Raw genomic sequence first — 15,586 nt, forward strand, 5'->3', positions numbered from 1 at the left:
TCCAAAGTGGCACAGTGGGGAATCAGACTCCCAAACTCTGGCTCCAAAGCCAGATACCTAACTCAGTGAGCTATACAGCCATCCGGAGGATCATAACTAAGCTTCCACAAATTGAAGAGTTCCTCCTTTTTGTCATTAGCACAGAGATCCAGAACAGAATTACATGAGTATAAGGAGGGAGAAGACTTCCCTTGATTCCCTGTCCCTCAGAACTCCCGTAGTGGTTCTCAAGCAATGGTGCACATAAGTACTTCTAGGTAGGGAATAGAGTTTTCATAACAATTGCTAAGAATTCATTCTCCACCATGTCCTTCTGCAAGTATAATGCTGCATTTCTTACCTGCCATGGGTCATTCATCTGTGTGAACTTTCAGCATCCTAGTAGTACTAGTGACTTTGGACATGTGGTGCTTCTCCTAATCCCCCCCCCCCGCCCACCAATTCAGCATAAATGATAAATGTAATAATAGAGTACCTATAAACATATAGATGTCCTTCGTGGATAAGGTAGGCTTTCATCTCATGGTGGGACTCATAACTGGTGAGATGTTAGATACAAAACATTGAGAAACACTGTTCCAGAGCAGTTTTAGAAGGGTGAGGGACAAGGAGAAACAGGAAATCAGTGGAAAATGCCTCCTACTGGTGGGAGCATACTGTTAGCAGATCTCCTCTTAGATGCACCCCACTGTAGCATTCAGCCCTGCCCTCACCTGTCCGTCACAGCTGAGCAGTGGAAAAGGAGCCAATGAGTGAACGGAAGGTGGTGCTAAAGGGGGAGGGGCTGGGATATAAAGGGGGGTGTATGGCGTATGAGAGATGGATGTGAGTATGTGAGTCAGTGAGCCAGGAAGTCAGTGAGAGTAGGGTTCTGTGTGTCAGTGAGTTCAGTGAGTGAGAGAGATTGATTAGCAACTTGTGATTTACCTATTACATATTACTGATCAAATAAACAAGTTTAACTTTCAAAGTAACACATGTCTCATTGAATAATTGGTATTGAAACGCAATACCTGGTGGCAGCAACTAAGGAAGAAGAGTGAGCACCTCCTGGAGGCCCTAGATAATAGAGGCTTCAGTGCGCTCGTAACACCCACAAGCTGCAGAAAACTCAGGACTGATTATATCATTATTTCAAATTTATATAGAAGCTTCAGAATGCAACATGCTTTCTTCTTTTTAGTCATCATAATGCAAGTGTGATGCGAGCTAAGAGGTCGGAGATGTCTCTTTGTGTCAGTGTCACGTGAGCTCAATTCAGGAATTCCCTTTGTGAGTGTGGTTCACATTTGATTCTCCAATATTTTTTAACCACATCTCCATTCTACCCTTCCATATGTCGAAAAGAGGCACAAAAGGGACTGAGCTCAGATTGTATAGACCACTCCAGAATAATCTGCATGCCACTTTGCAGAAACATTTACTTAAACCTATTCCGATTTGGATGCTGTAATGATATAAGTTCAGTGGATGTTACAATGGTTCATGCTTGTCCAGAGATAATGAATACATTTCATCTTGTACAGCATGAGTATGTAGACAGTACCCCTGGGGATGTAAGAGCTGCCAAAACAAGTTGGACCATTGCCTTTCCTGGCTCAAGACAGAGGTCTTCCTGGTCATGCAGGGAATAGGATGTATTGGATGGAGTTCCACTTTCCCTGAAAACTTAGTTTTACAGTTTGGGTGTCCCCCTGGATTTATCCCTGAGACTGAATATCCAGGCATTAGAAGTATCTTGGAGCACAGTAACACGGCTGAAATTTCTGCGACACCTGCAACCTTTCCTGGACATGTCTGCATGGTGTTATACGAGGGGGTGCTGACAGGTATTGAGTCTTACACAAACAGCAATTGAGCTAGGAAGCTATAAATTGCAGGGTGCATTAGCCAATCTGTCTATATTCAATGGTGCAAAAATCAACTACCTATGATTTTAACTTATCTTTCATTTTCAGGTCCAAAGTGAACATGGCAGCACCTCCAGAAAAGCTCAATGTGGAAGAGCATAGGACCATAATCAAGTTCCTGTTTCTCCAAGGGAAAGGTGCAATGCAGATCCATGATGAAATGTCACAAACTATGGGTGACAGTGGCCCTTCGTATGCAACAGTTAAACGTTGGGTTGTCAATTTTTAAACTGGCCATTTCGGTGTTGAAAGTGGGAAACCCAGTGGAAGGCCTGTTTCTGTCTGTGTGCCTGCAAATGTGAAAGCCATCCATGACATGATCATGAAGGACCACCAAATATCAGCCAGAAGTATTGCTACATAACTGGGAATATCACATGAGAGAGTTGGTGCCACTATCCACAACAACTTGGAAATGAGAAAGTTGACAGCAAAGTGGATCCCCATATTTTGACAACCGAACAAAAGAGGAAATGTGTGGAGTCATCGGTGGCTTTTTGGAACATTTTGCAAGAAATGAGTCAGATTTCCTGGGCAAACTGGTAACTGGTGATGAGACATGGATCTACAGTTATGATCCTGAGATAAAGGAACAGTCTAAGGAATGGAGGCACAGTGGTTCCCCCAGGTTCCGAGTGCAAAGGTCGGTGCAGAAGCAAATGGCAACAGTTTTTTTGGGATAAGAAGAGAGTTCTGTTGGTGGACTACCTCCAACAGGGTTCAACCATCAATGCCAAATATTACTGTGTTTTATTGACAAAATTGAGGCAAAACATTGAGGAAAAACATCGAGGAAAGTTATTCAAAGGTGTAATCCTGTTGCATGACAATGCCTCATCACACAATGCAGGTGAAATAATACCAAAACTGACCTCCTTAGGCTTTCAAGTGATGCCTCATCCACCCTATTCTCCCAACCAGGCTCCTTTCGACTATCATCTGTTCCCCAAACTCAAAAAACACCTAAAGGGACAACGATTTGGGAGTGTTCTGGTGACAACTAATGCTGCAAATGAGTGCTTACACCAGCAGCCAGAAGCATTTTATTTGCAGGGACTTGAAAAGCTGCAGGACAGGTGTCACAAGTGCATTGACTTCCTGGGGGAATATGTAGAATAGTGTGTTACAGCTTCCTAGCTCAGTTTTTTCTGGGTAAGGCTCAATACTTGTCAGCAACTCTTTGAGGGGCAACGTTTGAACCTCTGAAATTTGAAAACTTCAGATGGTTCAAAATACTGCAGCCAGACTGCGAACAAGGCCAGTTATAGATAACATATAATACAAGCCTGCCTGGGCTTTGGGACCTGCAAGAGAGGGCCTTCTTTCATTTGAACTAACTTCTGAAGTCAAGATGAGATAAGGGTCTTCCCTAAGGCCACTCCCGGGCTTTAAAGAATCTGGGACTAAATGTGCTGAATTTCTTCTATTTTTAATGTAAATTATGACTCACTGTTTTCACTGAGATGTTTTTAAATCTCTTAATTTCAATTCTGTTCTAACATTACAATGGGTTTAATTATATTTAATGTTTCAATGATACTATATCATAAAGCATTTTGGGTCTCAGTCCTGGGAGAATGGAAGCATTTCTTCTACTTTATAGATTATTTGATTTGTTTGTTTGATTAAGTGAAGTAAAGTACAATACAATACCTATTAGGTGCGTGATACTGCTTCCAGAAAGCTCTCCAAACAACAATGGTCCCACTAGCTCAGGGGTCGTCAACCCCTGGTCTGCAGCCCGGTGCCAGTCCGTGGGCTTGCGGATCTCTGTCCCCCCGCCCGTGGATCTCCGCCCCCCCCCCCGCTCACCCGCGGTGGAGGGTGTCGTGCCTGTGGCAGGCATGCCACGCTTGCCCAGGAGGCACTGTGCCTATGGTGGGCATGCCATACTCACGCAGGGGGCATGTCATGCTCTTGCATGGGGTGCAACATGCCGCCCTGAGTGCAACAAGCACATTGTGAGAGCGTGACATACACACTGAGCTCACACGGGGGAGCCCCTGCCCCCATGCGCATGGAGCTCAATCCCCCCAACCGGTCCATGGCTCCAAAACAGTTGCGGACTGCTGCACTAGATGATGGAATAATTGCATTTTGACGAACAAAAGTATAGTACCAATTGAGTACTGTCCAAATGTGATGAGTCTTCCTCAAAGTAGAATCACTTCCTGAAGAAAGATGACTTTATCCCACACAAGAAACACACAACAGTACACTTCTTTTGCCACTAACTCATCAGTGAGAAAGAGACTTTACTGGGGAAGAAAAAGAAAACATTCTGATGGAACTTAAACAGTATAAACTGAGACATGTGGAGGCGACCTTATAGGTCTAGTCCTCAGCCAGTATCAAAAAGACACAATGAGATTAGAGAGGTGCGCAAACCAGAAAAATGGCAGTTCATGGTGGTTTGTGGTTTGTGGCTACCCACGAACCACAAACTTTCTGAACTTTTTAAAATAATGAACCACAGACAGTACATTTTTTTAAAAAAGTTCATGCCTCGGGGGGAGGAGAACTAACCCCAGCACCCCCTCTGCCACCCATCTGCCCTCTTCCCACTGCTTCCATCACTTCCCTACCTTGTCCTGCCACCACCTCCTCCTCCTGCTCAATCATCATTCCGGCCGCAACCAGAAGCAAATGTGTGGTCCTAACCCAGTGCCATGCAGCACATTACAGGGAACATTGGTCCAAAATGCTGTCCCTGATCCACTGGGACCCTGGTGTGTGTGCACAGAGATAGCAGGCCTGGCTCATGGAAGTCAGGCTGCTGCCTCTGTGCATGTCCATGCCCATCAGCTGATAGGCGGGTACATGTGCAGAGAGACAACAGGCCCAGTTCCCAGAAGGGAAGCCAGGCTGCAGTCTCTGAAGATGGTGCTGGTGGCGGAGGAGGAAGAGGAGGAGGTGACGGGGTCAGTGGGAAGGGGCCTGGGGCAGGCTGAGGGGCCAGGGGGAGAAATGAACCAGGATGCTCGTTAAATCACTTCAAAGTTTTGTTGGTTCGGTTCACTTTGTTTTGTCAGTTTTGATGAACCTGAACCGACCCAATCCAATGAACTAGAAATTTTTTTTACAAACGTCCTGGTTCATTGTTTGGTTTGTTCCCATCTCTGAATGAGATATTCCAGAATGTTGTCTTTTTTCCCCCAAAAATGTTTTGCCTTCTGACTCTGTCATTTGTGTTAAGACATTTTAAGAACATTATCGATTTTGGTTTGGGGTTCTTTTGTTGATTTTGCATTCCTCATTACATAAGTGTTGTCACAAGGACACAAGGACAAAAATATATAGGACTGGAAAAGAAACAAAAAAAGGTAGTAGCGATAACCTAATGAAGCAACACTGAATATTCTATGAGTCTCAAACCCTACAGGCTGAAATCATGGTTTTGCAACTATACCTTCAGAAGTCTGATTATGTCATCAAGCAGGGGAGTGTTTTCAGAAACTGAAAACTTCCTACTTTTGGCCTTCAGCTGCCAGAGCTCCTGTAAAATCCCTCTGAGGCCCTCAGAGCTATGGGACAAGAGGAGGAAGTATTTAGGCACTGAAAATAGCCGCTGCAGATAATGTCCACTGCAGGTATCATTGCAAGGCAATGATCTGCATGAAAAATACATTTATTTAATTATTTACTTTTTTAAAAATTACATATATTTTTCACAAGTGGTACAATTGTCCATTACTATACTAGTGGGACTTTCTATGTGGAGGAAGCTGTGGAGGATACTAGCCCATTAGACAGAACATACTTCTGGCTTTTCCAGCATCTTTATATGCCAATTTTCTTTTTCTTCTCATTTTGAATTACATTGTGATACTTGCTTCTCCCATCCACCCTAGTCCAAATTTCTTACTGTACACACTCCTTATTCGTGTACTGGAATACTGGCAATACAGAACATTCATCGAAACCAAAACAAAACTGTACGTTGTGTCATTTAAAACCCAAATCAAACTAATAATAATCAAGTCACATTTGATGTTTATTTTAAGCTCTAAGAAGAATCAAGGCAACCATTTAGAAAGTTTAACAATATGGAAACAGTTTTAAAGACAAGGCAACCTTTCAATAATAACCAGGGCTTACTAATCTCTTTATCCTTCTTAACAGATAAACTGAAGCCATGCATTTCATGAGATGTTCAGGTAAGTCATTCTGTTTATATCGAATATTTGTTCTTCTGTTCCAAAAAAGCCATTTTCAATTCACAGTAAAGGAAGAAAAACTTACCCATACCTTAATTATTAGGGTGATTTCTTCTTTATGGGTTGAACTAAAATTCTGTATTAAAATAGCAGTGTGGAATTTATTTTCAAATCCATAAAGAAGCCTAGCACGTAACCCAAATATAAAGAACAGTAGGGGGAAATTTTCATTGCACACTTAACAGAAAATAGCAAAGAAGTTATTTCCTATAGATGTTCAATGTTCAACAGATATCAGAATGACTGAAACCGTCCTAATAGGGGGAAATACTGAAGATAAGAGCTAAATTTAAAATTGAATTAACACAAAAACACATACCAATGATTGAATCCCTGCGGAAAACATCTCTATCAAAAATATAAAATGCCAGGTGACGAAAACTCCGTGGAATTTCACAGTAAAAGTCTTCTCCATAAAAGGGGCTGTGTAAAACAAAAGAGAAATACTTTAGTATACTGCTTTAAAATGGGAGATTACCACCTTATATCAGGCACATAGAAAGCTCTCACCTAGCAAATATTTCTTTTATAGTTATACTGCCATTCTGATTTAGCTTATAGAAATTATTTTTTTGGACTAAAGACTTCTCCTTGATGATATGAACATACAGTCTGGCCTCAAGTAAAATTTCCAAGTCCTGCCTGCTCCTTTCATTTTCTGCTTTTCAAACTGCCACTATTTAAAGACTTAGTCCATAACATTATTATTTTTTGCAGAGGTGGAATGGAAGTAATACACTACATCTTGCAAACCACCATTCACGTTAACTTTAATATAACCTAGGTGGATTTCTATGTTGCTTTACCCTCCCTGTAGACTTGGAAACTGTTTATAGTGTGATTCTTCTCCAGTACAACAACATATACAGTACTGGTGGAGGAGCAGGGGAGTAAGGTATACATTAAACAAACAAACAAACAGAAAGTGTTAATTCACAAAAAGAAAGACAGAAAAGGAAGGCTGGGAAGAGAAAGAGAGAGAATTGAAGCATATGTGCATGAACTCCGGAAGCTGAGTCATGGCAACTAGACTTCTTTCTTATTAGGTTGAAACGTTTTGCTACTCATCCAAGTAGCTTCTTCAGCCTGAGGATAATTGGTGGGAGACCCCTGATATATCATCCACGTTGGTTTCACTTCCCCTAGTCTGAATAGGCTCATTAGATGGACAAACCACTCACTTCCCATCCTTTGGCAAATAAGTTAAGAACAATTTTTGTGAATCAGTAACTTTTTGGTTGGGTTACTTGCAAGATTACCTTTCCCAATTACTAATAAAGAACCATATTCTGAGAACAAGGAAACCTAGATAAAAGCTTTCATCTGACTGAGGGCCCTTTCAAAACTACTACCCCAAATGATTGTACTTGGTCACAGACAAGGTTCACGCTAAGCTGGGTGTGCGTGCATGACTCCGCTTCCCTCAGCGCAGCTCTCTTACTACTCCACGCAGCAATTGCATGAGATTCCCGGCGCGACAGAACCCAGCACACGTAGGGGTGAAGAAAAGCGGAGCCCTGCCCAGAGGGGCTGAAAATTAGAGGGTACATTGGTCACAGATCATCCTGAAGTTTCCTCTAGGATTTACACACTGACATGTAACAATCTGTCTCAAAAATGACTTCCTTTCGGGGGATCTTTGAAACACTTGTTGTACCTTGTTTTCCAAAGCAATTTAAAAAAACATAAATGTGAGGATGTGTTATTTAAGAGTTTCCAATTAGGAGGTTCTTCCAATGTAGAAATGAATGGCACAGAAAGTGACACAACACAAAACTCTGCCCCCCCCCCAACAACAAACCCTGGATTATTATTTTTTTTTAAAAAAAAATCTTTCAGTATTTACCAAAGAAAAAGTTCAAGAAGGCAAAGATTTGTCACTTTTGTTAGTGAGATAACCATTATGTCATGTGGATGGAGGGGCGGGAATACCACAATAATAAATGATAAAGCTAGGTATTTTTATAACAGCAAACATTCCATTAGAGTAAGCCTTGAAGGCAGCCATTGGAGAAAGGAAGAACAACAAGCACTTCTCTGAAGAGACAGAAAAAGAGCTGCATAAAAGTTAAGAATGCCTGTTTTAGAAGTCTTGCTTTAATAATAGTCCATGACACTGTATATAGTTATACTGAAGGGTTGTGAGTTTGTTCCCAAGAAGACTGATGGTAGAGAGTGTATTCTGTAAACTTAATGGGGAAAGGCTTTTGCTGGCAGCACTTCACATTTTGGCTTAATCAGGATAATATATAGATAGTTAAAAGCATGAAGCAAAATGTGAGACTGACAAATCTTCAAGAATAAAACGCTGTAAGCAAGTTGACCCATTTGTGCTCTTTCTGACTGAAAGGAGCACTGTTTGGATTTTCAGAGTACAGTACCATAAAATTATATCATAGCAAAATAGTCCTGTGTTACTGTTACTGTTCTGTTCCACGAAAAGAAGCAAGGAAGACATTGTAGACTTTAAAGGTCAGAACACAGAACTGTAGATGTAGAAAAGAGGCATTCAAAGCTATACTTCAGGTGAATTCAGGGATACAAATGCTGGGTGGATCTTACATATTACTTCCAAAATACAAAACAGGTCATGTGCTATCCTAGCTTTGCTGTAATGGAAAGCGCTGGTGCTGGTGCTCCTATTTGCAGCAGTTTTCTATACCATATCTCATTATCTCTTGTAGAGCCTTGCAATCTCCGAAAGCAAGATTTTGAGATAGATGAGTAGACTGGGCAAGGACTGAACCAAACTGCTTGTTGTAACTTCTGGAAATGGAAGGGATTTCGGCTAAATTAAAGACACCAAAGAGGTATAAGAACCATATGGTTATTCACACGGTCACTGTATATAAGATTGTTACAAGCGGGACTGAAAAAAGTTCTGAAACAATTAAACATTAGGCCGCACACCCTTAGAGGCAGATGAGCCTCATCTCAGTCCTTGAGACAAATGGCCAAAATGAAAGACCAGAGATTGGGGGAGGGATGGGGCTTGTCACATCAGAGAAGAAACTGCCTGAGATTTCAGAATGTGCCTTACAACCTCACATGCCTATTAGAAACATTTATTGATAGTGAAACACATCCACTCAAAGTATTAATCAATTACCTAAAACCTTCATATATCAGCCTTGTGCCCCAAGAGCCTAACTTTTGGAAGGATATTGCCATTAAGTTCAGAAATCTCCACAGGTATTATCTGTTCACATCAAGTTGCTCAACTCAGTAATGCAACATATCTACAGAGATTTCATAACCTACAGCAATTAATGTCTAAAAGTTACACAACTTCTGTAATTGCGCAACAGGACACCAGCCAATGTGGCACTAAAATATTTGAAACATATTATACCCAAGTTTGTTTTTCAAATGCAAGAATACTAAAAAGATGTGTCAATCCAATATGTACCATCACTTCAGTGAGATGTTTCAAAGTCAGCAAACACTGAGGCCTTAAAGACCCATGGCAAAATAGAAACATATAGCTTATTTAAGGTCACAGATTATGTGCCAATTTATGCTACCAAATTTTAAGCATAACCATTTTAGGGTTCCATGGGGAAAGAAAAGGAGGAATAGAGTTCACATTTAAATTTCCAGGTCTGAAAATGTCTTTGCTGCTACATCATAGCTTTCACATGGTACTGAAGAATAAATCAATGCATGCTGCTTCTTTGAACAGCCGTCTGATCCAACTCGATACATATGTAAACACACAGGAATGAAGCACACACAGCTTTGACATCATGTTCGACTCTAGAGGGCGGTGCTCATCCCCGTTTCCAAGTCATAGAGCCAGCGTTTGCCCAAAGACAGTTTCTGTTGTCACGTGGCCAGCGCGACTTAGACCTGGAACACTGTTTACCTTCCCACCGAGGTGGTCCCTATTTATGTACTCGCATTTACATGCTTTCGAACTGCTAGGTTGGCAAGGAGCTGGGACATCATACACTGCCACATTTATGGCTGCAGAGTCATCCTTGAGTTTCACTCAAAAATGGAAAGTGTTTTTGTGAGCTCTTTTTTTGTGACCACTCACAAAACAAGATCCTTGAGACAAGAGCTTTAGTGCGCTGCTTCCCCCTTCAAAATGCTCCAAAATCAACATTAACTGGCCTTTCCACGAGATGAGAACTGTAACTTTAAGAAATTCTTTTAAAAAGAATGATTTCCATGCTGTGGGAATGAATTCAGCTTCTGAAATTTTTTAAAATCCTAGGATTTTTAAAAATATGCCAGCACTATTATGTACCCTCTCCCTCCCAAGCTAGTTCTGATCCCCCCCTTTCCACACTTCCCACAGAACCCCACTCTTATGGCAAAACACAGCTAAAATGTAAGGCATAAAAGACTCAGGTGCCCACCAGGAAATTGGAAGGTGATATGATAAACATCTTGAAATATCTAAAGGAGATGAAGCATAGAATCTTTCACCTCAATGGAAGATGGAGGTAAGTTTGCTTCCTGCTGCTACTGAGTGTAGGAGTTGAGCTGGCAAGCTATGATTGTAGTAACAGATACACAGTGTTAGACCAGGGCACATGAGACCTAGTTTGAAAATTTGTCAGTTGGCCATGAAGCACATCAGTGACCTCAGGTGAGTTACATTCTCTTAGTTGTATTAATTTTTTTAAAAATATTCCCCCCCCCCACCTTGCTCTTTAAAGGGACCTGAGGTGGATTACATCATTAAAAGACAATATAAAAGTTAACAACAGTGAATATATAAATACTAAAAAGGATCAAACAAAAGCCAACTGAAAACTTGGCTATTCAAGCAGGCCTTCCCTTCAGTCAATTAAGTGATGCTTATTTCTTATATCTTTCCTTTTTAACTCATGCCATCTTGGGACTCTTTGCTTTGCTTTAAATTGATTGTTAAAATTGTAAGTTCTTTGATTATATATTTTTCTGTTTTTTATCTATGTAAATTGTGTATATTTTAAATTGCTTTCTATTTGTATGTTGTGAGCCACCCAGAGTAGACCATGTCCAGATGGGCGGCAAACAAACAAACAAACAAACAAACAAACAAACAAACAAATAAATAAATAAATAAATACCATACAAAAAAAAAAATAAGGAACACCAAACACATTCAAAGCAATAAAGTACAACAATCTATTTAAGAACTCCACTCAGATAGCCAGTCACTCAGAGAAAGCTTGCCTGAAGAGAAAGGTCTTTGCCTGCTTACAGAAGGGCCATAAAGATGGAGCTAGTCTGGCTTCCTGTGAGAAGGAATTCCGAAGTCTGAGAGCATCAACAGATAAGACCCTCTCCTATGTCCCCACCAAACACACCTATGAAGGTGGTGGAACTGAGAGGAAGGCCCTTCCTCATGATCTTAACACTCAAGCAGGATCATAAAGAGAGATGCGGTCCTTGAGACAGCTTGGACTCAAGCCATTTTGGGCTTCATAGGTTAGAACCAACACCTTGAATTCAGCCCAGAAATGGACTGGCAGGTAGTTTGAGCTACCTGACAGGGCTGTTGTGAGGAGAAAACAGGAAGGATGCTAACTATATATACTGCCCCTTGGGTTCGATGAAGAAAGGCGAGACATAAATGTAACAATAATAAGTTGCAAGAAAGAAGATTTCAGCTCTACAGTAGGAAGAATAGCTACAGTGTAATGGGTTGCCTCTGAAAACCATGGACTCTCTTTCATTGGAGGTTTTAAAAAAGAAATCAGATGGCCATCTGTCAGGGATTCTTTCGTTATGATTGGACTAGATCAATGATTTCCAATCTTGGTTCTCCAGGCTTTCTTGGGCTGTTAACTCCCAAAAGTCTTCACCACTAGCTGTGCTAGCAAGGGCTTCTGAGAGTTGCAGTCCAAGAAAATCTGGGGAACCAAGGTTGGGAACCACTGGATTAGATGACCAGGGAACTCTCTGTAATTCCATGTTCATATGAACATCTGGAGGCAAAATGTTGCTCAACTCCGTTCTTGATGTCTGAAATACTTTCTGCCACACTGTGTAATTTGTTTGTTTGTCTGTCTGTTTAAAATATTTTTACTTTGATTTTCTCCTTAAAAAGAACCCACGGCAGCTTACATCATTGAAAGACAATGAGTATAAAACAGTGGTTTACCTCATTAAAACATATTAAAGCTAAAAACAATAACTATGGAAATATTAAAAATGAACCAACAAATACCACTCTGAGAAATGAAAAATACAGATAGGCTTGCTTGATGAGAAAGGTTTCTGCCTTCCACAAGTAGGAAGGACAGCAAAGATGGGGTCAGTCTGGCTTCCTGTGGGAGGGAGTTCCAAAGTCTGGGAGCAGCAACAGAGAAGGACCTCTCCCATGTCCTCACCAAGCACACCTGTGAAGGTGGTGGAACTGAGAGAAAGGCCTCTCCTGATGATCTTAACACCCAAGCTAGCTCATAATGCGAGATACAGTATTTGAGATAACTTGGACCTAGGCTATATCATAGACTAATGAAGGTGGAAGGGGCCTATATAGGGCTTTATATGTTAAAACCAGCACTTTGAATTGTGCCCAGAAATGAATCTGCAGCCAGGGAGCTGCTATTAAGAAGGGGGTTATATGATCCCTGTAACCAGCTCCAGTCAGCAATCTGGCTGCTGTATTTTGGACCCGCTGAAGTTTCCTGACACTTTCCATTAGCAGCCCCACAGAGCGCTATAGTAATCCAGCTGAGAAGAAACTAGGGTATGTGTCATAGTAGCCAGATCAGATCTCTCAAGAAGTGGACATAGCTGGCTCACTAGTTTTAATTGTGCGAATGCATTTCTGGCCACCGCCGAAACCTGGACTCAAAGATGAATCCAGGAGCACCCTCAAGCTGTGCACTTGTGTTTTCAGGGGGAGTGTAACCCTATCTGGTAGCGGCTGCATCCCTATTCCTTGATCTGCCTTTCAATTGACCAGAAGCACCTCTGTCTTGTCTAGATTAAATTTCAGTCACCCTCTGCCATGAGGATCTAGTCCAATCCCAAAGATGACATGGAAGGCAGAAACTGATGGTGACGCTGGTACCACAGCATTCCTTAGGACATTTTGCAGAGGCCTCTTATTGAACCCACTGAGTTTGTAATCCTGTGCACAATTAAAGCACCAGAAATCAAGCAAGCATAACTATATTTAACTGCAACCTAAATCTGTTTCTGCAGGTAACAACACCCATTCTTAATCATTCTTTCCTTTTAAAGCAGGGGTAGAAAAGTGGAACTAAGTCACATTCTCAAAACGTGAAGCAGAGACAGTCACATTAACTAGCTCTTGAGTTGTCAGCTGTTTAGATAAGAGTCTGACTTGAGATTCATTCATGATATTCTCTGAAGAATACCCATATGTGAGATTGGGGGGGGGGATTTGCTAGGAGTGGAGATTTGACGGGGAAAACAGGCATAAAGGATTAGGAGGTGGGCCAGACACAGGGGTAGTTGTGTGAATGCAGAGTAAGATGAAGCCAGGGAAGGAGACCCAAGTAATGTGTTAGAGGCAGAGCAGATGCAATGACAATTGCTCTCTGTGCTAGATGAATGGTGTAAATGAACGTACAATTCAGGGAGCAAAATCTTGCACTATTTTTATTCCTGAGTACATACACAATTGGAAGCTGGGGTTTTGCAAATCTGGCCCCTCCCTCTGCTCTAAGACTTTGGGAGGAGCGTGTTGTAGAGAATGACATGAAGAGGGAAGAATGAAAAAAATGAAACAGAATAAAACATTCCTTGGTCTTATCTTAAGAGCTGAATGTGGAGTTTGCTTCATTTAAATATAACAGGCATTTGATTGCAAGAAGAGCTTCAATATACCACTTTCATTTTATAGAAACATCTAAAAATAGCATTTTCCTTTTTTCCCTCCACCCTCAAAGGACTTATTTTCTCAATAGGAAAGGGTTATTGGATTAGTCCAGTCAAGTGACGTCAATGTAGACAATAAAGCCTCCTGTGAGCCATTTTAATGATCTTTGAAATATTAAAATGCTCTCTGTGCAGCTCCATGTTGTGAGCAAGAGAAAGGAATTTAAGTGATGGCCTTTTTTATTTTAAAAAATTCAACATATTTATTTGTTGGATTTCAAAGAGAACACTTTCAAGTACATTTGCTTAGGACTGCAACCTTACTCTCATCTTTTAGATGATCTTACTAGACGTAAGCTCTGTTTCTCAACTGTCTCTTTTCCTATGTGCAAGTGTTAACTACTGCAGACTAGTATTAATTCTGTAAGATCATAAGCAAAGTGCAATATATCCCAACTGCAGAAAGCTCTGATGTAGATCCCAAGTAAGTGTTACTAGCCTTGTTAGTCTTGCAGCCTGAAGAGGTGAACAGGACTCTTGAAGAGGTGAGACTCCCCACATCTTTTTTGAACTCTGCCCTCCCTGACTTGTAAAAGCTGTCAGAAGGGGACTGGCTGAGTGGGCAGGAGGAGTGGTATATGCCTCCTTGCAAGAGGACTGGATTCCAGAATGTTTAAAGAATGCAACAGTAAAACCATTGCTTAAAAAAAAGCCCCTTCTTGAATCCCAAGGTATTTGATAATTAGCGGCCAATCTCTAAAATTCCATTTCTGGACAGGGTACTGGAGCATATGGTGGTTTCACAGCTTCAGGGATTCCTGGGTGAGATGGATTATCTAGATCAGTGGTTCCCAAACTTTGCTCCCCAGATGTTCTTGGACTGCAACTCCCAAAAGCCTTCACCACTAGCTGTGCTGGCAAGGGCTTCTTAGAACTGCAGTCCAAGAATGTCTAGTGATCTAAGGTTAAGTACCACTTGACTAGGTCCATTCAGTCTGGCTTCAGGCCTGGTTATGGGACAGAGACTGCTTTGGTTGCTTTTGTGAACGACTTGGAACTGAACACAGAGAGTGTGCCCCTGTTAGTTCTGCTGGACCTCTCAGAAGCTTTTGATGCAATCAACTATCATATCTTTCTGGACTGTGGAAGGTGGAGATACTGTTTCACATTTCCTGGAGGGGAGAACTCAGAAGGTGGTGCTGGAGGACTCCTGTTCCATACTCTGGCTGTTGGTCTGTGGTGTCCCTCAGGGTTCTGTTTTGTTTCTTATGCTATTTAACATATACATGAAACTCCTGAGAGAGGTTGTTCACAGTTTGGAGGTTCAGTGTCACCAATATGCTCATGACACCCAATCCTGTCTTCCTTTCCACCTAAAGCCAAGGAAGCTGTTTTGGTTCTAAATTGGTGCCTGGTCTTACTAGTGGACTGGATGAGGATAAATAAACTGGAAATTAATCCAGACCAGACAGAGGTAGTCCTGTTCAATCAAAAGACAGACCAGGGATAGGAATCCAGCCTGTGCTTGATGGGGTTATGGTCCCCCTGAAAACATGGGCACCAGTTTGAATGTGTCCTGGATTTGTCCTTGAGCCTGGATGCCCAGGTTTCATTTATGGCCATGCATGCATCTGCACAATTAAAGCTAGAGTACCAACAGTACCCACT

The 15,586-nt window shown here is 41.5% G+C and overlaps 1 protein-coding gene across 10 annotated transcripts in view; it reads right to left on the reverse strand.

Moving 5' to 3' along the window:
* Positions 1 to 15,586, reverse strand: part of RASA3 (RAS p21 protein activator 3) — a 189,435-nt gene that overhangs the window by 114,846 nt on the left and 59,003 nt on the right. For all 10 annotated transcript variants that reach the window (XM_072994575.2, XM_078391461.1, XM_020783990.3 and 7 more), the window contains exon 3: positions 6,447 to 6,550. In XM_072994575.2, the coding sequence (XP_072850676.1) occupies positions 6,447 to 6,550 (104 nt within the window). The remainder of the gene's footprint in view (positions 1 to 6,446; positions 6,551 to 15,586) is intronic.

This window comes from Pogona vitticeps, chromosome 3, assembly GCF_051106095.1.
Source record: "Pogona vitticeps strain Pit_001003342236 chromosome 3, PviZW2.1, whole genome shotgun sequence".
NCBI lineage: Eukaryota > Metazoa > Chordata > Lepidosauria > Squamata > Agamidae > Pogona > Pogona vitticeps.